Source organism: Macaca mulatta, chromosome 8, assembly GCF_049350105.2.
Source record: "Macaca mulatta isolate MMU2019108-1 chromosome 8, T2T-MMU8v2.0, whole genome shotgun sequence".
Classification (NCBI taxonomy): Eukaryota; Metazoa; Chordata; class Mammalia; order Primates; family Cercopithecidae; genus Macaca; species Macaca mulatta.
The window spans coordinates 81,306,092-81,331,563 of record NC_133413.1 but is presented as its reverse complement, the minus strand read 5'-3'; the positions used below and the strand labels follow the sequence as shown (position 1 = coordinate 81,331,563).

Below are 25,472 nucleotides of genomic sequence, written 5' to 3'. Positions count from 1 at the left end.
ACTCATAATGGGAGCTAAAAATTGAAACAAACTCATGGAGTTAAAGAGTAGAATAATAGTTACCAGAGTCTGGGAAGGGTAGCAGGGAGTCAGGTAGAATAGGGATGGTTAATGGGTGCAAAAATGTAGTTAGAATGAATAGGCTCTAGCATTTGATAACACAACAGGGTGACTAAAGTCAACGATAATTTACTGTATATTTTTAAATAACTAACAGTGAAATTGGAATGTCCCTAACACAAAAAATAAATAAATACTTGAGGTGATAAATACCCCAATTACCCTTTAGTGATTATCACATATTGTATATGTCTGTATCAAAACATTACATGTACTCCATAAATACATACACCTATTATGTACCCATAATAATTAAAACTGAAAAAAATTTTTAAAAGAAGCCAAAGAGGAAAAAACACCTAAAGGAGTAAAGGTAAAAATTACATGCACTTTCTCCTCAGAAACCATTCAAGCAAGAAGAGAATGGATTTGAGAGGCCAAAGGAGACAGATCACTTGAGCCTAAGAGTTCAAAACCAGCCTGGGCAACATGGTAAAACCCTGTCTCTACAAAAGATACAAAAATTAGCCAGGCGTGGTGGCACATGCCTATAGTCTCAGCTACTGAGGAGGCTAAGGAAGGAGAATTGCCTGAACCCAAGAGGCAGAGGTTGCAGTGAGCCAAGATCACCCACGGCACTCCAGCCTGGGCAACAGAGCAAGAATCCATCTAAAAAGAAAAAAGCACTCTGTCTCTACCAAAAAATATATATATAAATTAGCTCGGTGTGGTGGCACACACCTGTAGTCCCAGCTACTTGTGGGGCTGAAGTGGGAGGATCACCTGAGCCCAGGGAGTTAGAGGCTGCAGTTATCTGTGACCGTACCACTGCAGCACTCCAGCCTGAGCAACAGAGTGAGATTCTGTCTAAAAATATAAAAAATAAAAAATAAATTTTTAAAAAAATAGAATGAAATACTTAAAAGTGTTGAGAGTGAAAAAAAGGAGAAAGAAAACACCACTCTGAATTCTGTACCCTGTGAAATTATACTTCGAAAGTGAAGAATAAAGATTTCCACAAACACTGGGGAAACTTGTTGCCAGTAGACTTGCCTTGCAAGAAATGTTAAAATAGATTTTTCAAAGAAAAGGAAAATGTTACGGGTCAGAAACTTGGATCTATTAAAATATATAAAGAAAGGAAGAGCACTGAAGAAGGAATAATTGAATATAAACAAAAACTTACTTTTCTGATTTTTAATTGATCTAATTTTAAATTATTTAAATATAATTCTTACATTTAATTGATCTTAATTTTAACTGATCCAGATAACAGTTCAAAATAATATGACAATATATTTGATTATGTATGCTTATGTGTATATATTTATATACTTATGTATACTTACTATAAGTGAAATGAATGACAGCAATGATCTAAGGAATGAGAGAGAGGAATTTGGATTATAACATTCCACAGAATGTATCAGAGAGACTTAAAAAATAAGAATTTTTAAAATCTAACATTTAACAGTTATGTTAAACACAGCAAGAAGGTATAACTTACATTTGACTGGCATCCCAGAAGGGAAAGAAACACAAAACATAGTAAAGAAAACGTTAAAAAAGATAATGGCTGACAATTGTGTAGAATTAGTAGAAGATAATAATCCACAGAATCAAGAGGACCAACAAATCCTAAGCAAGAGAAATAAAATCTACATCTAAACATATAATTAAACTGCAGAAATCCACAGATAAAGAGAAAAATCTTAAGAGCAGCCAGAGGAGGAAGACAAAACAATTTCAAAAGAGCAGCAATGAGACTAAAATCTAACTCCTCCAGAGCAACAATAGAATCCAACAATCAATCAAATATAATATGCAGAGAGAAAATACGACTCATCTAGAATTCTATAGCCACTAAAATATCTCTCAAGAAAGATAATGAAATAAAGATATTTTCAAACAACCAAAAATTGAGAGATGATGTCACCAACAGCCCCTCAATAGATGAAATTCTAAAAGGCAGACCTCGGGAAAGCAGAAGTAAAGTAATTCTAGGGCCAAATGTAGTGGCTCACGCCTATAATCCCAACACTTTGGGAGGCAGAGGTGGGTGGATCACTTGAGGTCAGGAGTTCAAGACCAGCCTGGCCAACATGACGAAACCCCATTTCTACTAAAAATACAAAAATTAACCAAGTGTCATGGCGCACGCCTGTAATCCCAGTTACTCGGGAAGCTGATGCAAGAGAATCTCTTGAATCCAGGAGGCAGAGGCTGCAAAGAGCCAGGAAGGCGTCCCTGCAGGTCAGCCTGGGTGAGAGAATAAGGCCCTGTCTCAAAAAAAAAAAAAAGAAAAGAAAAGTAATTCTAGGTAGAAGTCCTGAGATTCAAGAAGAAATAAAAAAGAGAATAGTAAATATATGGGTAAACATAAATAAAATTTAGTAGAATTTAACTACATAAAATAGAAAAATACATAATAATATCATCTAGTGGGATTAAAAACAGGCATTAAAATGACAACAATATAAATATATTAGTTGGGAGCATAGCAAATCAAATTCTAGTGTTTTGAGGTTTTTAAATTATCAATGTTAACAGCAAAGGTTTCCTTTTACTTTATACTCAGAACAATTTAAGACCACACATTATGCACTATACTTCTAGGTAGGATCCAGTATATTGGAACAGACCAATGCTCCTGCCAAAGCAACAAGAGAAACTATAAACTGGGCTGATATATCTACAAATGCTTATTGCTTGGAAATACTTGCTGATTCTATTACTCAGAACAAGAGGTTGAAAACCTGGATTTTGCCCAAGCAAAGGGCTGTTGTTAGGCAAGAAGAGACGCCTAGTTCAATAGATTATGGTACATCCATAGTAAAGGATACACCATGCAGCCTTTAAAAAAAGTAAAGCAGCTTTGTATGAACTCACTCCAGAAGATCTTCAAGATGCTTAAGCTAGGTTTTAGAGGTCTGTTACTGAGGGACCTCAACTCAATCAATTTTTCCGCCAACATATGTGCCAAATTTTGAAACTACACCATAGAGGCTAAAAGCTAAGCAGAAAGTCTTGAAAAAGCAAAACAGGCTTTCTGGTAGTCTTGTGGTGCCAAGATAAAAATCAGCGTTCAGGACTTGTGGAGGTGCGATGACCACACCATACTCTCAGTTCCCTAGAGACTGCAAACCAAAAGCAGACTGAACCTTAGTCTAAATGCCTACCAGAGAAAAATAGCAGCATTTGGAACTTCTATCATCTTTTGTATAGAATGTGTAATATTCAATCAAAAATTACTAGGTGTATCAAGAGACCCTGGAAATCAAGGCAATTTGACCTTTCTTTTATAATACAATTTATAATTTATAACACAATGTACCTTAAGGTCCTCATTTGAATGCTGATGTAAATAGTTCTGCAGATGTGCAAATTTTCCATTATTAGAATGGCAAATAACAGAGAATTTACCATATTTCTAAATTCCTTGCAAAAGCAACTTTTGTCTTTCTTCAATATTACAACTACATAATTCTCAATATTTCTCATACAGAATACTCATTTAATCTTACCTATTACATATGTATTTGTTCATCAGCACTTTTACTGTATTTCTTTAAACATTTGCATCTTACTGAGAATGTGCAGTTCGAAAATTGACTTCTAATACCAACAACTAAAGCACTTTCTTTCCAGCTTTTCCTAAAACCTGTAAACTTCTTTCTCATTGCACATTCTGTTTCTTTTACTTATTAAAAACATAGTAACTATAGCTTCAAAAAGGCAAAATACGTGAAAATACTTTGAAAATTTTAAGTCTCCACATATATACAATGACATTATTCCCATTAATTAATATAAGAAAAGCCTGGAATTTTTTTTTTTTGAGACAGAGTCTCACTCTGTCACCCAGCCTGGAGTGCAGTGGCGTGATCTCGGCTCACTGCAAGCTCCGTCTCCCGGGGTTTACGCCATTCTCCTGCCTCAGCCTCCCAAGTAGCTGGGACTACAGGCACCCGCCACCTCGCCCAGCTAGTTTTTCATATTTTTTAGTAGAGACGGGGTTTCACCGTGTTAGCCAGGATGATTTCGATCTCCTGACCTCATGACCCGCCTGTCTTGGCCTCCCAAAGTGCTGGGATTACAGGCTTGAGCCACCACGCCTGGCCTGGAATTTTTTTAATACATTCAACTAAGGGTCATGAATTTGCTGCTTTTTAACAGGACAGAATCAAAAGTAGAATTACTTAAAGGAATAATGGAGAGGTCATATAAAATGAACTATACAGAGAATCATGGAATTCTGAGGGCCTATTTAGAGTCTAGTTTCTCTACCTATAACAAGATGATTCTTAAGGTTGCTTTAGTTCTATGACTCTGTACCTAGCTAACCACATAGCTACTGCATTATTGCAGCAAAAATTTAATTTAGTTAAATCAATGATAAGTATAAAAAAGTGAGTACTCTCTTAGTTACAAGTGAAATGTCATATTTACACAATCAGACTTAGAATATACAGAGGAGATAAAAGTTCTGTACGACACAGAAATGTCTTTTTCCTTCTCGTGAAAACTGAGTTCATATCAGAAAAAGTAACCTAATTAGATAAATTTAAACATTTTTATTAATGACCCTGGAAAATTCTGACAGTATGGCAATGACTTACATAAGCACAATAGTGAGGAGCAAGTAACCTTTGTACTTCATGCAAATAAGAGATCTTTGTACATTTGACTATCCAGATACATAAAGGTAGCTTCTGTTTGGATAAAAGAAACACAGTGGTAATGATTAAACATGTATGCTTACCTTGTAAAAATTCCTCCTTGCAAGCAATGAAGTAGAAGAAAACAATGCTGACTTTCTTGGCCTGCTTTCTTTAAATCAGCCTTGAACCAAGAATAACTGAAACACTGAACCACAAGTGTTCCAAAAAGCATAAAGCTTAATGCTAAAACACTAAAAACATACTGTCCTTCATGGAAAAATCTGACAGATACCCATATGTCCACAATTAAATCAGTTATGTAGATTATAATGCCAAGAACTGACATCATAAAATTCTGTTTAGTATATTTCATTATGAATGACTATAGCTTTTCGTTATCTACTTTTTTCTCCCTCACAAAAAGGGAAAAAAAGCCGAACAAATATTAGTATATCCTTTGGTATAGCATTGAATTTTAATTTCTACTCCCTAAATCTATTTAGAAGAAAGAATAAATATTATGAAATGGGAACACTAACACCAAAGTGACTAATTTTGACTTTCTTTTCTAAATCTCTAATCTAGGTCCAATGTTACAAGGCTTTAATCAATCTTCTGTTTCACAATGATCTTCATTACAGATGACAAGACCTAAAATAAAACAAATATTTAAGTTCCAAAATATCCTAAGTATAATATTAAAAACCCTTAGCAATGATTTCATCAAAGCTCTGCTTTTTCTAAAAATAATATATTTCCACTAAATACAGTTCTTAAAACAACTTTGGGAAAGTCTCAGAAATATACTTGATAGTTGATAACTTCCTCTCAGACTATTTATCTTTTAAAAATATGACCTACCCACAAAGATATTTATCACATGACTATTTATAGTGGCAAATTGGAAACAACCTAAATATTTCAACATAAGGAAATGGTAAAGTAAATAAAGGTAGATTCATAAAATGGAATATTACAAAACTACTAAAATATATGTAACAAAGGTGCAATAGTTGTAAAAATTCTTAACATGCTTTTGGCCCAGCAATTCCATCTAGATTCTATCCTAGGGAAATATTCAAAAATGTGCAAAAAGATAATTTTTGCAGAGCCTTTTTTATAAGAGCGAAATATTGAAAACTACCTAAATGACAATTGAGAGGCCTAGTTCAACAGATTATGGTACATCCATACTAAAGGATACACCATGCAGCCTTTAAAAAGAGTAAAGCAGCTTTGTATGAACTCACTTTGGAAGATCTTCAAGACGTTTTAAGTGAAAAAAGCAAATCCCAGAAAGATAAATACCGTACACTATTTATGGTTTTTAATTATATACGGAGAGAGGAAGAGGGTTGAGAGAAGGAACAAATGCAACTTCAGTTGTTTTCTCTCTATATTGCTATATTTTTTGAGTTTTTTTAACAACAGACCTGTACTGATGTTGCTAGGTATATAATTTTTTTAAATAAAAACAATAATAAATGATACTTACGCAGAATCTCAATGACTGGAGAAAATGTTTATGCTACTAATAAAAGTTAACATTTACTTACCACTATGTGCCAAGCACTGAGCAAAATGTTGTATATAAAACGCCCCAATTTAATTCTTCTATCACTTAAAATGTAGATTCTACTATTATTACTATTTTATAAACAGTCTGAATGAATGCAATCTGTATACAAGATTTGACTGACTCATTGGTGGTTTTTTGGTTTGTTTTCCTAATTAATTGCCAACATTTCACGAAAAATGCAAATGTTTAACTGCTATCAAAAAACAGAAAGATCCTCTATACTAGATTACTCCTTCATGAGCAGGGGCTGCCCCTTTAGATGGGGCATGCTCTCTCCTGTTCATCACAGTAGTCATCTGGCCCATTTCAGGCATTTCAACAGCTGGGTTTCAATGTTAATGCAGCTACCTACTAGCTGTGTGTCCTTAAATGTGTTCTTTTCAGCCTTATACCTTATTTTCTTCATCTAAAATGTGGAGAGAATAATGGTATATATCTTATGGGGTTGTTGTGAAGGTCAAGAAAGATAATACATGTAATACATATAAACAAACCCCTAGAAAAGTACTTGGCACACAGTTAGGGCTCAATAAATGCTAAGTTATCATTATGACCTTGCTGACCGCTTGCCTGGCCTCTGTAAGCATATGAGTTTGCAGTCTCTGACTTTATATCATATAATGTTATGTGAAAAAGTACTATGGGTACGATCTCAAAGGTAAGGAGGGAGAAATGAGCTCTGGGGCCCTGATGCAACAGGACTGGTGTTCTTACAAGAGGAAGCAACACCAGAGAAAAGGCCACGTGAGGACACAAGAAGGCAGCCATCTGTAACCCAAGGAGAGAGAACCTCACCAGAAACCAACCCTGCTGGCACACTGATCTTGGACTTCCAGTGTCCAGAACTGTCAAAAAATAAATTTCTATTGTTTAAGCTAACAAGTCTGTGGTATTCTGCTATGGCAGCCAGACCAATTAACACACTATATTCCTATAAAAAATATTTATTACTTTAAACACACCAAGGTGAATGTTGACTAAAAAATACACACACAAACTAATACTTACTGTGTTCTCATCATTTTATCACTTATAAGTATTTAGTTTAAAAGTCTTCAGAATAATATTAAAAGGTATTTCATTCTTCTCACAGAATAAAGCAACAGTTATGATCACTGCTTCTGCTGTCAAGAACATTGTGACCAACAGGACAGAAAAAAAAACAGTTTAGAAACTGAGTTTTTAAAATCTAGTGGGCCATGAATTTCCCTGCAGTAGGTTTCTTATGTTAACATGAAAGACCTCAAGCCAACACACACATGAGGTTTAGGAGGATGAGATTAATTGGGAGGTTCTGCTCAATTGAACTAATTAAATATTTACTTAGAACCTACCTTGTGCTGTTTTAGGCTCTTCTGGATATATCAAGTGATGAGAGACAAGTATTCCTGCCCGTGTGGAACTTATATCCTAGCACAGAAAGATAATCGAGGAGTATCTCAATTACAATGATTTGATTTTTATAAATTATATTAATGTATTAAATTATCACATGCACCTCAAAAATATATACATTATGTATCATTTTTAAACATAAAATTTGAAATATAGTCAATTAACAATAAAAATAATGAATAAATAAATCAAATATTAGAAGGTGGTAAGTGCTATGGAAAAAAAAAGCATAGTAAGGAAGATCAGCAATTACAGTAGAGATGGGCATATCATGGGCTGTGACATTAATTAGATTGGCCAGGGCAGGACTCACTGAGAAGGTGGCATTTGAGTAGTGAAATTGGCCATGTGAATATGAGATGGAAAAGTTTTCCAGCTTGAAGGAACAGCTAGTTCACAAGTCTAACGCACTAGATTTTGAATCCTCCAAAAACAAATTTCATAAAATACTGTCAGAAATTCCTTAGCATGGTTCTATTGGATATGTTTAATGTGTATACAAATCCTGTTCTAATATCATTCTTCAAAACATAATTTCTTAAGCTTTACTAAGAAAAAAATTGCATATATAAAAGAACAGATGGTAGTAATAATAGCTACTACTGCTAGGTGTTTACTAAAAGTGAAGTTTTTTGGCATAAATTATTTCATTTAATCCTCACAAATCCCTTTGAAAACAGTATTATTGACTCTATTTTGCAGATCAGAAAACTGAGGCATAGAGGTGTTTGGTATTTAGGTGAGTTATCTCTAATGAGTAAAATCTGTTTGCCTCCAATGCTTAGGTCCTACCCACAATATACTTACACAGTATCTGAAGAGAAAACAGAAAACATTTACAGGTGTGTGAGTATAACACTTAGGCATAGCAGTCTATAGATTTGAGATAGACTACACATTATTATTATTATTATTGTATATTATTCTTTTCTGTAGTGAAATTAAAGGGAGAGAGGAATATAGTTAGAATTGCAAATGATGTGATCTAAGCCTTTCTAAACAAAAATCTTGGCCAGGTGCAGTAGCTCATGCCTGTAAGCTCACTTTGGGACGCTGAGCCAGGAGGATCACTTGAGTCCAGGAGTTCAAGACCAGCCTGGGCAATATGGTGAAACCCCGCCTCTACAAAAAAAAAAAAAAAAAATACAAAAATTAGCCAGGCATGGTAGTGTGTTCCTGTAGTGTCAGCTACTTGGGAGGCTGAGGTGGGAGGATCATTTTAGCCCAGAAAGTGGGGGTTGCAGTGAACTGACACAGCATCACTGCACTCTAGTCTGGGCAACAAAGTGAGACCCTGTCACAAAACAAAACCAAAAAAAAGATTTTTTGTTAATTTTCTTTTTCTCTAACTTATTTTCCACTGCCTCTTCTCAGCAAAACTTTATAGTCTGAGAACATGTTCAAAAGAATAAAAGTTGACTAAAACACAATAGTTAAGCTAAAATTTTGCTTTAAATGATTTTAAATGTAGATAATTTCCTTAAAATTACAGACTATAATACTTCAGTATTCCATATGTGCATTTCTTAATCTCTCAACACATAAAGAGAGCTTCCTTTACCTGGCATGAGTAACAAAAATGTAGTAGCAGGTTTGGGTTGTTTGTTGGTTTGTTTGTTTGCTTGTTTTAAGACAGGGTCTCTCTATATTACCCAGGCTGGTCTTGAACTCCTGTGCTCAAATGATACACCCACCTTAGCCTCCTGAGTAGCTGGGACTATCAGCACAGGTACCATACCTGGCCAACACTAGCAGTTTTGAGTCAACTTTTACAAGATGGAAAGAATAATTTCCAAGAAACAGAAACTGTTACTGGCAGAACATTAGATGCAATAGATTAATCTAATATGGTAATATCCATATTCCTAATTTAGTCAGGCAGAACATAACACCAAGTAGAAGGAAACCTACACAGCAAGCTAATACATATATCAGATCTGATAAAGAGAGCCTGCAGGTCTTTCAATAACCACATAGTTGTATAACTTGTATTAAGAATAGTTCATCTCTATCTCTATGGTTGATCACTATTCCGGTACCACTTTAGGTAAAATAATGTCACCTACAAAGTTTGGCTTCATAGGGGACTTCTTACACTTACTGACTTAATAGGACAATGATATAGTTTGAATATATATCCCTACCAAATCTCATGTTGAATTGTAATCCCCCATGTTGGAGGTGGGGCCTGGTGGGAGGTTTTGGGTCATGGGGTGGATCCCTCATGGTTTGGTGCTGTCCTCATGATAGTGAGTGAGATTTGGTTGTTGTAAAGCGTTGCGTCTCCCCCACTACTTTCTTGCTCTGCTCTCACCATGTGAGACACCTGCTCCCTCTTCACCTTCTGCCATGATTGTAAGCCTCCTGAGGCCTCCCCAAAAGCAGATTCTGGCATTTTGCTTCCTGTACAGCCTGAAGAACCATGAGCCAATTAAACTTCTTTTCTTATAAATTACCCAGTCTCAAGTATTTCTTTACAGCAGTGCAAGAATGGCCTAACACAGAAAATTGGTACCAGTAGTAAAGTTTTGGTATAAAGATACCTGAAAACATGGAAACAGTGTTGGAACGGAGTAATAGGCAGAGACTGAAAGAGTTCGTAAGACTCAGAGGAAGACAGGAAAATGAGGGAAAGTTTGGACCTTCTTAGAGACTGGTTAAAACTTGTGAGCCAAATGTCGATAATGATATGGACAGTCAAGTCCAGGCTGCTGATGTCTCAGATGGAAATGAAGAACTTATTCAGAAGTGAAGCAAAGATCACCCACGTTATGCCTCAGCAAAAAGCTTGGTTGGATTGTATTTGTGCCCTAGAGATCTATGGAAGTTTGAACTTCAGAGTGATGATTTAGGGTATCTGGCAGAAGAAATTTCTAAGTAGCAAAGCATTCAAGATGTGGACTGGCTGCTTCTAACAACCTATGCCCAGATGTGGGAGCAAGGAAATGACTTAAAATTTGAATTTATATTTAAACAGGAAGCAGAGCATAAAAGTTTGAAAAATGTGCAGCCTGGTTAGGTAAAAAAGAAAGAAAAAGCTTCTTCAGAAGAGGACTACAAGCAGGCTGTAGAGCAACCACTTGCTAAAGATACTTGCATAACTAAAAAGGAGCCTAGTGCTAATATCAAAGACAATGGGTTCAAGTGATTCTCCTGCCTCAGCCTCCCCAACTAGTTGGGACTATAGGCGCACGCCACCACACCTGGCTAATTTTTGTATTTTTATTAGAGATGGGGTTTCGTCATATTGGGCAGGCTGATTTCGAACTCCTGACCTCAAGTGACCCAACCACCTTGGCCTCCCAAAGTGCTGTGATTACAGCCATGGGCCACTGCACCTGGCCCTCTTTTCTTATAAATTATCTAGTCTCAAGCATTTCTTTACAGCAATGCAAGAATGGTTTAACACAGACAATTTCAATCCAATTCCAAATATCGACCTAGCTATGTGGCTACCTGGTTGCCAGTCAAAATACACAACTTTTGCCCACTGTACAACTATCTGAGATAAGGCAGCTATTTAAAGAAATTAAAACTAGGAAACTTTCCCTTGTCAACCAAATTTAACACATATAAAACACAGACTTACTTGTCAAATATAAAAAGCCATCTTTGATTCAAAGTCCCTTCTGGAAAAATCTTCATCTTGTGAATATTTTACTTCTTCTTCACTAAAAACTAGTATAATTAAAGGATGTGTAAACTTTTAAGATCGAATACTAAAATGAAACTGAAATCACCTGTTAGTCACATGTGGCATTTTCTAATCTAGTGATAAGAGTCTGTGTCATTATGAATTCAGTACACCCTTTTATAACTATCTCATTGAAGGGAAGAAATAGCATAGGTCCTTTCATGGGCTGACTACGTTCCAAGCTTTCACTGTATTTGTCAAATAAGTCTAGAAAATACAATTTGCCTCACAACAAATCCAAATGGATAACATGTCATGTTTGAAAAGGAGTTTCTTAAATTTGAAGTACTCTAACAAAGTATCATTAACTTAGCCCTACCTACTTTTCAACCTTATACATTCTCAAATCGTATGCCCCCAAGAGCATATGATTGTTGGTCTGTATTCCCAAAATAAGCGCTGCTTTTCTTCTATTTCCAAGCCTTTGCTCAAGGTTATTTTCTGCTGTCTAGAATAACTGCCATCTATCTGACGAAATTCTGTCAATCCTTTAAAAATCAGCTCAAAACCCACTGTCTTTATGCTTTCCCAGATCATCCCAATAAATATGTTTCTCCCCTTTCTCCTTGCAATCTCATCACTTCAATTGTACATCTCTTCTAGTATTTACCTAGTAAATACTAGTAAATACTATCTCTTCTAGTATTTACCTAGTAAATACTATTATTTTTCTAGTATTTATGCTTTTTTTTAAGAGACAAGGTCTTGTTCCCTCACTCAGGCTGGAGTACAGTGGCACAATCACAGCTCACTATAACCTCGAACTCCTGGGCCCCAGTACTCCTCCAGACTCAGCCTCCCAACAGTGCTAGGATTACAGGCATGAGCCACTATACCTGAACCCACATATACTTTAAAAGTATCTCCTTCATGGTTATGACCCTCTAGAAAGCAAAGACTATCTTATTCATTTTTAACATGCCCTCAATATGTCTACAACATTACTTTGCATGTTGTAAGTAGATAATAAACTATTGTAAATGTGACTGAACAGAACGTAAAAAATCTTTGATCTGATTTCTTGGAGAGGAACTTAAACTTCAAGTCACATTTCTAAACATATTCACAAAGACTTAACTTTGAATCTTTTTTTTTTTTTTTTTTTTTTTTTTGGAGACAGAGTCTCTGTCGCCCAGGCTAGAATGCAGTGCCACGATCTCAGCTCACTGCAACCTCCGCCTCCTGGGTTCAAGTGATTCTCCTGCCTCAGTCTCCCAAGCAGCTGGGATTGCAGGTACCTGCCACCATGCCCAGCTAATTTTTGTATTTTTAGCAGAGACAGGGTTTTGCCATGTTGGTCAGGCTGGTCTCGAACTCCTGACCTCAAGTGATCCTCCTGCCTCAGCCTCTGAAAGTGCTGGGATTACAGGCGTGAGCCACTGCACCCAACCAAAAAATGTATCTACCTGTCTATAGGTTTCTTCACCTGGATATACCACAATCACCTCAATTTTATCTCATCTAAAACATAGTTACTATCTACCCTCTATTTGTACTCTTCTTCTAGTATCTCCTTGTATGACCCTATGCAAGTTGCCTTACTGTTAAATCATTTGGCCTATTTCTTCATCTGCCAAATGAGGAGCTTGGCAATTGATTAAATGGAATCCAAAAGGAAAGTGCAGGTGAAAGTTTAATTGTTAAAAAAAGCTAAAGAAACTGGACCCTGTCTCTCAACATATGCAAAAGCCAACTCAAGAAGGATTAAACATAAGACCTTAAACTATAAAACTACTAGAAGAAAATATAGGTAAAATACATAAGGACATTGGTTCAGGCAAAGATTTTGTGGCTAAGACCTCGAAAGCACATACACCTAAAATAAAAACAGACAAATTTGACTCTATTAAATGAAAAATCTTCTGCACAGCAAAGGAAACAATGAACAGGGTGCAGAGACATCTGCTGAACAGAAGAAAGTATCTGCAAACTATTCATCTGACAAGGGACTAATATCCAGAACATACAAGAAACTCAAACAACTCAACAAGAGAAAACACAAATAATCCCATCAAAAAGAGGGCAAAGAACATGAATAGACAATTCTCAAAAGAAGACATACAAATGGCCAACAAATATATGAAAAAAATGCTCAACATCACTAATCATCAGGGAAATGCAAATCAAAATCATAATGAGATATCATCTTACCCCAGTTAGAATAGCTGTTATTAAAAAGACAATAACAAATGCTAGAGAGGATGTAGAGAAAAAGGAACTCTCATACACAGTTGGTGGGAATGTAAATTAGTACAACCGCTATGGAAAACAGTACAGAGATTTATAAAATACACACATACATACACACAAACACACACACACAAATAGAACTACCATATGATCTAGCAATCCCACTACTATTTGTATATCAGAGGGAGAACTGCACCTGCATGTTTATCGCAGCATTATTCACAATAGGAAAGATATGAAATCAACCTAAAAGTCCATCAACAAACAAATGGATAAAGAAAATGCGATGTATACACACAATAAAATACTATTTAGCCCTAAAAAATAATGAAATCATGTCATTTGCAGCAACATGGATGGAACTAGAGGTTACTGTGCTAAGTGAAATAATCCAAGCATAGAAAGACAAATATCACATATTCTTATTTATATGTGGGAGCTAAAAAGTTTATTTCAGCCAGGCATGGTGGCTCAGGCCTGTAATCCTAGTGTTTTGGGAGACCGAAGCAGGAGGATCACCTGAATCGCTTGAGTTCAAGAGTTCAAGGTTACAGTGAGCTATGATAGTGCCACTGCACTACAGCCTGGGTGAAAGCCAGACCCTGTAAGTAAATAAGTAAGTTAAGTAAGGAAATTATTTAAGCTAAAGGATAAAAGAATGGGTGTGCCCCGATTCTCAGGAGAACTTTTCAGCAGAGTTCTTAAAAAGGGAAGATGTGCATAGCTTCCTGCCTGAATAGCCATTAATTGATGGCTATAGTAAATACATATTGACAGATTGAAATGCCTGATGTAGGAGAATGAACTCGATGAACTCACTACAGGATCTGTGTATTTTCTTTTAGGTAATTTATAACTCAACTTTTTTAATGGGAAGCGGTAGTTAACACTGGATAGTTAATACTTGGCTGATTAGAAACCGACTTGTTACAGAGAAAATGAGTCCCTGCCATCTTGGACATAAAACAGCTCCACAAGACCAGCCTAGCTCTCTGGGCAGGCGGGTAACACTGGGAGGCAGAGACACGCTCCTTCAATCTCACAACGCTGGGCAAGTGTTAGTGCGAGGCAGGTAGGAGCAAGGCTGCACACGCAGACTCTGTCAGCTGGGCAGCCGCCCAATCCCCGTTTTTCATTGGTAACAAAAATAGTGTCCACCTCTTAATAATGTTTTGAGGATTAAGGGAGTTAAGTGGGATGTTTGTAGAAAGCACTTAGGCACAGTAGGAAGTACTAAGTAAATATGTCTTACCAGTATTTATTATAAAAGATGAACAGGCTGGCCAGGCGTGGTGGCTCACGCCTGTAATCCCAGCACTTTGGGAGGCCGAGGCGAGTGGATCACCTGAGGTCAGGAGATCGAGACCATCCTGGCTAACACAGTGAAACCCCATCTCTACTAAAAATACAAAAAACTAGCCGGGCGTGGTGGCAGGTGCCTGTAGTCCCAGCTACTCAGGAGGCTGAGGCAGGAGAATGGCGTGAACCCGGGAGGCGGAGCTTGCAGTGAGCCGAAATCGCGCCACCGCACTCCAGCCCGGGTGACAGAGCGAGACTCCGTCTCAAAAAAAAAAAAAAAGATGAACAGGCTACCACTACTACACACATACACACACAGAGCCACTGCCTAAAAGTCTGACTGGCAATCCTTCCTGGGATTTATTACTGAATAACGAACAGTTACCAAACCTGTCTGCCCCATCACAAGACTCTTCCAGATTAAAATGTCTCGCCCACTGGGATCCACTCGCCTGTCTAGGACACAAACCCGTGAAGCACCAGCCCCCGTGACAGAGCCAGATTCCCGCTTCGCCTCACGCCACCTCACGCCTCGCGCCAGCCTTCCCACCACTGCCGGCGCAGCCCGCGCGGCGTCACGTGACCTCTGGTTCTGTCCCCGGCCGCGCTGCCGGATCCCCGCCCCAGCGCGCCCGCGGTGTCACATGATACCTGCCCCCCTCTCCCCCGCTAGCCAATCCCCTCCCTCCCGGCTTGCGCGGCGTCACATGGACGCTACTCGCTGTCCGCGGCCTGTTGGTTTGTTCCGCGGTGGAGTATCCAGATAGGCAACACTGCGGCGCCGGCTGAGGCGGGAATGGCTGCTATACTGCAGCGCGTCGAGCGGCTGTCCAATCGAGTCGTGCGTGTGTTGGGCTGTAACCCGGGTCCCATGACCCTCCAGGGCACTAACACCTACCTAGTGGGGACCGGCCCCAGGTAAACGTTCTTCTCCAACCTCCCCAACGTACGCGGCCGGCCGCGGAGCCCGGGCTGTGACTGATCGCGGGTGTGCGGGCAGTGGAGAGCGCCGCGTCCTGTCCCTAGCAGGGCAGCCCCGCGCCTAGCGGCCCGCCGGGACTGCACGCAAGACACTCGGATCTCGAAGCTAGCTAAAATACGACCACCCCGGGTGATAGCTCTCTAATTTAGCGAGAAATGGAAAAAAAAGAAAAGAAAGAAAGAAACTTCCTGTTTTGAAACCCGATTTACTCTGCTTGATGTTTGAATGCCAGAGTGTGCGTGTTTAAACTTGAGGAAATTCGGGTGTCAAGAGTCCAAGAAAGGGTTTACTTTGCTCACTTGACTTTAACTGGTGTTTTGCCCAGAGTGGAACTTCCCTTCTCAAAAGCGATTATGTTGAGGCGATTTCCTCAACTCAGCAGCAGAGGGCAGGATTCTCTTGGCTTCCAAATTGGTTTTCTGTAGCCTGTGGGATCCTAAGAGGAGCTGACGTAACTAATTTGGAGAAGTTTTTTGTTTCAGTTGTTTGAGTTTAATTTGCAGACACAGTAACACATCTGTATTTCTAAGAAGATACTTTTGCTCTTGTTTAACTGCGTTCTGTTTTAGTGAAATTATGCAGGAATGGGAGATTTGGTTTACTGCATAGTAAGTCTTAGGCATTTAGCAACTTTTGTAGTCTTTCCTGGATGAACCAAGAAAATGTACTGTCTCTTGAGCGTAGAGTTTAATTGTGCAGTCAAGACATAAATAATTTTTAAAATATAATTGATTACTAAAAACGATTTAGTAAGTACAGTTAATTGAGTTTTCCTTGGAAGTGTCTACTGTTTGGCGTTTTTCCAGTAAATAAGAATTTTAGAAGCAGCAGACCTACAAGGTGGGCAGGTAAAAGATTAAGCTCAGAGTAAACAAGGCAGGGTCAGGTAGTTACCAAAGGTTTAGGCTACCACCAGAATCTAGGAGGGTAGAGAATTAAGCAGGAAAAATGCCAGATCTCTAGGTTACAGTCTGTCTTGGCTGGAAGTCCCTCAACCAAGTAAATCCATAGGCGGTCTCTCTTCAGTGTGTCATCTTAAACTAGTCAATACCTCAGACAAAAGATGCATATTATCAGAATTACCCTGGAAAGTCTCTTAGAAGAACACCATGTTGGAGATCAGTGTATTGTCTCAGTAAGTTCAGCACAACCTACCTTTTTTCCAGCGTTGAAACAGATGGCTGATTCTGTTTGAAAACCAGATGAAGAAATTGGCTTGTGTTTAGGGGCTATGTTGTGCGAAAAATACACACTGTATCTTTAAACACTAGAATCACACTCAACATAGCAAAGTGCTAGTGCTAAAAGAGACTTAAAGACTAACTGAGGGAAAAGCAGATTTATAGTCTCCTGTCTTAAATTACTTAACACTGTTGCTCACGTAAATTAATGGAGTGGAATAGCCAGTGGAATTACTTGCACTATGTAAATTATTTCTCCAAATAGTTGAACTAGAGAGTCTGTATAGTTGAGCTAGAAATAAGTGTAGATGATGCTACTGTATACAGTAAAACATGTACAGTAAAAGGTGGCTAGAAATTAATATTAATTGACCTCTTGTCAGATGTTCTGAGATTGGTGTCCACCCACTCCGCTTCACAAAACAGTTCTAAGATCACAAGCGGCTTTTGTATCACTAACCTCAATGGTATTTTTTTCTGTTCTCATCTTCCTTGAACTTCAATGCTTTGACACCATTGACCACTCCCTCCTTAATTTGCCAACACCACATTCTTCAGGTTTCCTCTTACCTCTCGAGCTGCTCTTTCTCTTTCACCTTGATAGAGTCACCTTCTTTACCAAATCTTTAATGATTTTAGTTATTCAAGATGTAATCCTCATCTCTCATGTCCTCCTACTGTTTTCTCTAGGTGACCTCATCTACTTCTTTGGCTTTACCTTTATTATCTGTTTATTATTAACTACCAAATATATAGCTCCAGTTCAAATTCCAAACTTGATCTTCAGACTAAGTAGCCAACTTTTAAATCTATTTGCATGACTCACTGCTGTCTGGAACTCAGTGTTTTCCATACTGAACTCATAAACTTTCCCAGAAAACTGCCAGGTCCTCCTCCAGTTGTTCATATCTTGGTAAACAAAACCATCAAAGGAAATGCCTAAATACCCTCCCAGACATTTATTTGCTTCCTACTGCATAACCAAGCCATTATGAAGATCTATTCATGTCCCCTGCTACCACTCAGTCCAAGCCAGCAGAACTCTTGCTTAGGCTACTGTAATAGCCTCCTAACTGGCTTCTGTAAGACTGCTTCTGTCTCTCTCCAATCCAATCTTCCCTATGTAGCCTGAGTGGTATGTTAGGAATGAAAATTGGAAGGCCTTGTGTATTCTGACCTCCATCAGTCTTATCGGGCTCCTGTCAAACCTCTCCCATTCCAGCCATGCTGGCCTTATAGTGTTTCAGATGAGGTTTATGATACCCTGTCTCAGGGCCTTCATGCATGCTTTCCTCTTTCTTCCACTCTTCCCTCCCTTCTTTATCCAGCTAATCTCATTCATCCTTTAGAGCACAGCTGAAATACCATTCCCTCATGGAAGTCTTCCCTGACCCATCAGACTGTATTAGAAGCACTCCATACTTTTCATGGTCCTTATCTCAATGATAATGAAATGATTTTTTTGTACAAGAAGCTTAGTGTCTTTCCACACCTTCATACCCCACTATAACATCAGTTCAGTGAAAGCGTATTCATGGCTATATCCCCAGCCCCTAGCACAGAGCCTTATACATGATACAGGTGGAACACTAAATAGTTGCTGAATGAATGAGCATTCTGTACATTTTCTCTTAATTTTCACTATAATGACTCCAAGACTGCTGGATAACTATAGTTTTAGCTAGTCTTCCTTTCTCATCTGATCAGCCCATGGATGCCAAATGAATTTCACTAAAATACTGCTAGACCTAACTGTGATGCTTAGTACATAGGCACTCCATAAGCATTTGAATCAACTAATGACAGCCAAATTGTCCAGTATTTTCACTTTCCTCCTCTGCTCAAGAACCTCTAAAAGCTGCAATTTTAACCTTTCCTATCAAAATTGTACATACTTTGTGGGCAGATAGTGTGGCTGATAATAGAAAAAGGCAGTCAAGTGGAATAGAATTAAAACTCTGGACTCTGGTTACCTAGATTAAAATCCTGGTGCCATTTACTAGCCATATGACTTTGGACAAGACAGCTCTAAGCTTCAGATGCCTGATACAACCCAGTGAAGGTTGTATAGTACCTACCTCATTAGATGTTATGAGGATTCAGTGAAATTTAAGTAAAAAAACATATATGAAAAGTACTTAAGTTGTAGCACATGGAAAACATACCATGTTAGCTATTATTTTTATCACTTCTGCTTTCCTCATAACATCTAGACAACACTGGGCTCACAGTAAGTGTTCAGAAAATATCTAATGATTTTGTAAGAGTGACAGCAAATAGAGACCAGTTAATAGCTATCTTAATATTGACATAAAATACATATAACAAGGAATTTGATTCTACTAATTTTCCATCAATTGAACATTTTTTTCTCCATTCATGTAGCAAATAGTTATTGTGTGCCTACTGTGTGCCAGACACTTTGCTCTAGTGAATAAATCGTTCATAGACCTATACAGATTTCATCTATTTTCTTGAGCCCTTGATTAGCATAATTTGCATTTGCAAAATGACCTCCTAAGATACAGGATATTATTGTCTTGACCAAAAAGAACAAAGTCAGCTAGCCCATGTAGAGATGATACTATCCAATCATCTATTATAACTATTCACAGACATCATGGTTAGAGTAACTGTTTGCTAAGGGAGAAACTAATAACATTTTTTTCAATTTCAAAACTGTTAACAGTTTTTTCAAATGTATAGCTGAAGTTTTATTTTTGCCACATAAAGAATGATTCTAAGCATTTAACCTAAGCAATCCCCTTCTGCTAGAGAGGCCGTGTTTTCAATGGAGAAGTCACTGACCTTGCATCTGAACATCTAGTGCTTCCCGGCACTGCCTCTTGCTAGTTATATGACCTGGAGCAAATCACTTAGCCTTTCTGAAGACTAGTTTTCTTAAAATAAATAATTAATAAAGTAATAATTCCTCCCTAGAGTTGATATGAGGATCAAAAGAAATAGTAAATATGAAAGCTCCAAATGGTTTAAATTGCTCTGTCAATGTAATATGTTATCAGTGTGACTTTTTTTTTTCCCTCAAAGCTTGTTGCAAACTCATGTTTTAGGTTTGATAGCATCTAGACACCCCTCCTTTGTTCTGAATAGATTGTATTAATTCCAGAACTTTTTTCTGTTTTCTTTCTTTTGAGAGCCCTTCTTTTGTCAATTCCAATTTTGTTAGACCAAGACAGGACCATTAAGAGACCTAAAACTGGAGGCCCAGAAACATGTTCTTCAGTACCACAGTCATATGGTCCCTCAAACTTTCAACTGCAAACAACCAGCACAGGCATTCTAAAAGATCTGTTTTCGTTGCTACTAGATTTTATCAAATTCGTGTATCAACCCTGTTACTTTTGTCATGATCAGTGTGATGTGATCTGGTCTTTAAATTACAGAGATTTATATTCATTTTTAGATTATGAGATATTTCAGAACAGAGTTTCTTGGGAGGACGGGAAGGCAAGGATTAAGAAATAATTTTAAAAGTGGTGGGGCCTTGATGGATTGAAAAAATTTGAGTCTTACATGAAGCGTGGAAGGATTCTTTTTGAGGACCAGAAGACCCACAAAAATAGTCCCATTGACTCTTCTTTAGGGGCAGTGAGAATTTGTGGTAAATAACCCCAAATGCATGGAGGCAGCCAAAATCTAGGATGGGTGGGCTAGAGAGTGTTATTGGAGGTATCATAGTATTATAGTCTTGTGTATTTTTAATTTAGCATGACTAAATATGCACAGTGCTAAGTGCAGTACAATGTATTATAGATAAACAAATAAATCCATAAATTCCTTGAACCAAACAGACAAGCTTTCTGCCCTGAAGGGACTCAAATTTGTAGGGTAGTATTGGGTGTGGAAATAGGCAATAAACAAATAAATATGTAAATAAATAATATGTTACATGGTAATAACATGTAATAACATTTTTTTGCTATGGAAAAAAAGCGAGGTACGATAGCTAGGAATAGCATCAGAATTCTCTCTAACCCAAATCACACTCATCTCAAATTTGCTCCCTCCAGGGTTTACCTTCTTGATTAATGGCACACCAATCCTCCCACCTAGAAACCTCAGAATCGCCAACTGTTTCCCTCCTTCCACATCTAGTTGTTTAACAAATATCCTGTTGGTTGGTTGATTGTACCTTCTAAATGTTCTTTAAGCCATCTCTTCCTTATATTTCAACTACCAACAGAACCCTATAATAAATGCCCCCTTGGTCCAATGTGACCACCTGGGCTACTGTCTCCGGATAGGACAGTTCAACACTGTTTCTGAAGGACATCTACTGTGCTACAGAACATAGGGTGCAGATAGAAGCCAATGGGCTATGAGGCCATTGCCCTCCTCCCTTATGAGAGGCCAGTTTGTTTTTGTTGGCTCTGGGTCTCAGGGAGTAGGGTTAGGGAAACAAAACAACCAATAAAAAATAGCCATCCAGTTACTCACTGTTTAATTTTAATGCTTTGCAAAATGCTTTCTATTGTATGTTACTTTTATTGTTTATTTCCAGTCATATGCAGTTCCCCTTCTCACCAACAGTTGAATGTAAGCAGGGATGTTTTGTCCTGCTTACTGCAAGAACAAAGTTGTAGCACATATTACGTAATCCGTAAACAGTTATTGATCAATGAATGAATAACTCAGACTTTTCATCGAGGCTAATCTGTCAGCCAGCATGAATTAGTGAGGTGTTACTGTGAAACAGCACGAGTAAAGAAGTTTGTGAATTGGATCTTGAGCTGGGCATGGTGGCTCAACACCTGTAATCCCAACACTTTGGGAGGCTAAGGTGGGAGGATTGCTTGACCCCAGGAGTTAAGAGACCAGCCTGGGCAATATGACGAAACACCATCTCTACAAAAATGAGCCGGGCTTGATGGCGCATACCTGAGTCGCAGCTACTCAGGAGGTGGATGTGGGAGAATCGCTTGCACCCGGGAGGTCAAGGCTGCAATGAGCTGAGATCACATCACTGCACTCCAGCCTGGGTGACAGAGCAAGACCTTGACTCCAAAAAAAAAAAATGGATCTTGAGGCACATGTCACCCTGATGTCTTTAGTTCAGCAAAACTTCATAAAGGCCACCTCATGAAACCATGAGGAAGGGCAAACAAAATATAAGGAAGATTCAGAACCACAAGCAAAAAAAAAAAAAAAAAAAAAAAACAGCTAATTGGGTTGTCTAAGTAAAGAATGAAAATAGCTCAGACGTTTTTCCCGTGCTTCACTAAAGCCTTCATTTTAATGTGTCAGGGTGCTAATGTAAAACTTCAGTGATAAGTTCTATATAGTTCTATATCTAGTGCCAAAGACTAGTTCCTTTAGGGGTGCCATCGAATCAAAATCTTTCGTATCTATAAAACTTTTGAAATATACTGAGATATGAGATCTCAAAGGCAGATAGATAAGAGCACATATTCTGGCATCAGAATACCTGGGTTTGAAAGATGTTTCTGCCATTTATCTGTAGAGTAACCTGGGCAAGTTACTTCTAAATATAATGATAAAATATCTATGTTAACCAGTTGTTATGAGGAATGCAATTGTTAAAATATGTAAGGTCCTTGGAATGGTGCCATGTTTTCTTTAATTGCTATGTAAATGTTCAAGATTATTGCTATTATTCCTTGTTTAGACTTAGATTTAGCTCTAATTTTTTTCAGAAAACTTTCTTAGGGTGAGATTACTGTAGTTAAGCTGAAGTGACATAGCTGTTTTTTGAGCATGTTGAAAGTAAAATAATTTTTGCAGTTTCTTTAATGTAAATTATCTGTGTACAAAATAATGCTAATATCAACTCAGCGTTCCAATTGTGTGATTATCTTCCATTTAATTTTCAGGAGAATCCTCATTGACACTGGAGAACCAGCAATTCCAGAATATATCCGCTGTTTAAAGCAGGCTCTAACTGAATTTAACACAGCAATCCAGGAAATTGTAGTGACTCACTGGCACCACGATCATTCTGGAGGCATAGGAGATATTTGTAAAAGCATCAATAATGGTAAACAGAAAACATTCATTAAGCTCATTGAGGAAAGCCATGTTTGGAGAATAATTTATTTCAGTTACAGAGCTAAGTAGTCTATAAACCATTTACCAAATGCCTCAGTTTTAAATGGTACTTTTAGAAATTGATGAGACTGTTGAATATTGTGCCTAGTTTTAACAAAGGAGGAACGGAAAGTCCTGATTTCTGTTTCAAATCCTCAATTTTACTTTAGTCTGTGAGTTACTATTCAGACTCAATCATAACTAACAACTGTTGAGCATTTACTCTGTGCCAGGCACTGCACTAAACAATTTATGTGGATACTGTGAGGTAGGTGCTCTTATTGTTCACATTCTAACAGATTTTCTCAGGCCTTCTATAACTTTAAGGCAGTTACTAAGATATGCTGAAATTCAGGGAAGATATCATTGTATTGATAATTCATTGTCCCTGAAACCTATACAGTATTGATATTTTCCATCTCTTTATTTCCTCATCCCACCATCATATACCTAAATTCGTTCATTCATTCATTAAACAAATATTCCTTTTACTGTTATACATCAGACAGTGTTCTTGGCACAAGGGGTATGGCAGTGAACAAAACAGACACTGTTCTCATGGAGCTTTCATTCCAGTAGGGACGTTAATGGTAAATAAATAATAGATCAGTCTGGGTGCAGTGGCTCATGCCTGTAATCCCAACACTTTGGGAGGTCAAGGTGGGTGGATTGCTTGAGCTTAGGAGTTCAAGACCAGCTTAGGAAACATAGCAGGACCCTGTCTCTCCAAAAAAAGTGCAAAAGTTTCCCAGGTATGGTGGCATGCACCTGAAGTCCCAGCTACTCGAGAAGCCAAGGTGGACAGATTGCTTGAGCCAGGGAAGCTGAGGCTGCAGTAAGCCATCATTGTGCCACTGCACTCCAGCCTGGGCACCAGAATGAAAAAAAAAAAGAGAAAAAAATAGATCAGATCATCATGGGGGCTATGCAGGAAAATAAAGGTATAATAAGAGAAAGGGAAGAGAGAGTAAAGTGGAGAAGGGCAAGGGCTGTTATATCCAGAGTGGACAGAGAGAAGGAGCAAGCTCCTGGCAGTAAGGCCTGCCAGGCAAACAGCATTGCAAGAGCAAAGATGCTGGAATGAGAGTGTGGTTGGCACATTCGGGGCACAGTAAGGAGGTCAAGAACATTCACGCTCGTTTACATTGAGCTAGTATTTTTAAACATTTGTAAAGATCTGCTTTTTTAGGCCTTGTGACTATAATTGGGACATCTCAGCTACCACACCCAATATCACCAGGCGGCCAGTTATTAAAAAAACTGGCAACCAAGCTTCCTTACCCTCTTAGCTCCTTTCTTCCAATCTAAGGGCACTGTATACCACAGGAACTTATAATCTCTCACTCTGACTTTTCCTTCTCTTGTCTTGCCTCTTTTAATCTTGTCTTAAACCTCTTCTTTTAATCTACCTATTAAATCTTGTGAATTAAAAAACTATTTTATGCCAGAGACGGTGGTATGTGCTTATAATCCCAGCTACTCAGGAGACTGAGGCAGGAGGATAGTTTGAGCTCAGCAGTTCAAGACCAGCCTGAGCTACAAAGTGAAACCCTGTTTGCGGGGGGAAAAAAACACTATTCTGTGATTTCTTAATTAGCTTTGTCACCTCAGCCAACTCTTCAGATTTTTCAGTTTGAAAAATTAAAATGTTTATAGCCCACTTTTTTCCTTCATAAATCAATTTTATTGAGCTTTAATTTACATACATAAAATATGCCCATTTTAAGTGAACAGTTTGGTGAGTTTTAACAAATATGAATACCTACGTGACCATTCCAGTCAAGATATGGAACACTTCCTCCATTCCAAAAACAGTCCCCTCGTGCTGCTTTGCAGTGATTTCCCCCATCCCCAGCCTCCAACAACCACTCAAATAGGATATGTGTTTTCATTTATATTTGCACGTAAGTTTGAAAACAGATACAAAGTTATAGTATGACATTGATTTTGTAATTTTGATATAATTGTGATTTTTTTTAATTGTCTACTAAAGGTCTCATAAGCAGAAATGTAACGCCTCCATTTCTTTACTGAAAGATAAAATTATACAGCTTATAAACAAAACAAACAAAAAAAAAACTCAATATCTCAATCTTGTTATATGATGTCAATTCCCAGAAAAGCATATCATTGTTTTCCTTTGGCCTCTAAGATACAAAATAATAGAGTTTGGGGTTGGAAGGGGAAGTGGTATTTGTTGTTGTTTCTTTTCTTTTTATTTCAGTGTTTCTGTCTCCTTTATCCTCAAACTAGCAGATTCGTGTGCCTTGTCCATTTTTCTTTGAAATATCTCTTTCTGCTTTCATATTTCCAGTGCTACCATCTTAACCCTAATATTCAGTACCTTCCAGCTGGGAAATTGCAG

The 25,472-nt window shown here is 38.0% G+C and overlaps 2 protein-coding genes across 11 annotated transcripts in view; one reads left to right on the top strand and one right to left on the bottom strand.

Moving 5' to 3' along the window:
* XKR9 (XK related 9) overlaps positions 1 to 17,739 on the bottom strand; it is a 146,271-nt gene extending 128,532 nt beyond the window's left edge. For 4 of the 10 annotated variants that reach the window (XM_077943794.1, XM_077943793.1, XM_077943792.1 and 1 more), the window contains exons 1-4: positions 17,612 to 17,728; positions 11,285 to 11,366; positions 7,635 to 7,710; positions 4,823 to 5,372 (exon numbers count right to left, since the gene is read on the bottom strand). In XM_077943794.1, the coding sequence (XP_077799920.1) occupies positions 4,823 to 5,094 (272 nt within the window). In that variant the 5' untranslated portion in view covers positions 5,095 to 5,372; positions 7,635 to 7,710; positions 11,285 to 11,366; positions 17,612 to 17,728. Of the gene's footprint in view, positions 1 to 1,409; positions 1,438 to 4,822; positions 5,373 to 7,634; positions 7,711 to 11,284; positions 11,367 to 15,347; positions 15,459 to 17,501 lie in introns of those variants that run through there. The other 6 variants (XM_077943789.1, XM_077943790.1, XM_077943791.1 and 3 more) reach the window with 6 other exon arrangements.
* The window catches only part of LACTB2 (lactamase beta 2), a 30,476-nt gene continuing 20,584 nt past the window's right edge, over positions 15,581 to 25,472 (top strand). Inside the window, exons 1-2 of the mRNA XM_015145553.2 lie at positions 15,581 to 15,796; positions 22,894 to 23,057. Of these exons, the coding sequence (XP_015001039.1) occupies positions 15,675 to 15,796; positions 22,894 to 23,057 (286 nt within the window). The 5' untranslated portion in view covers positions 15,581 to 15,674. The remainder of the gene's footprint in view (positions 15,797 to 22,893; positions 23,058 to 25,472) is intronic.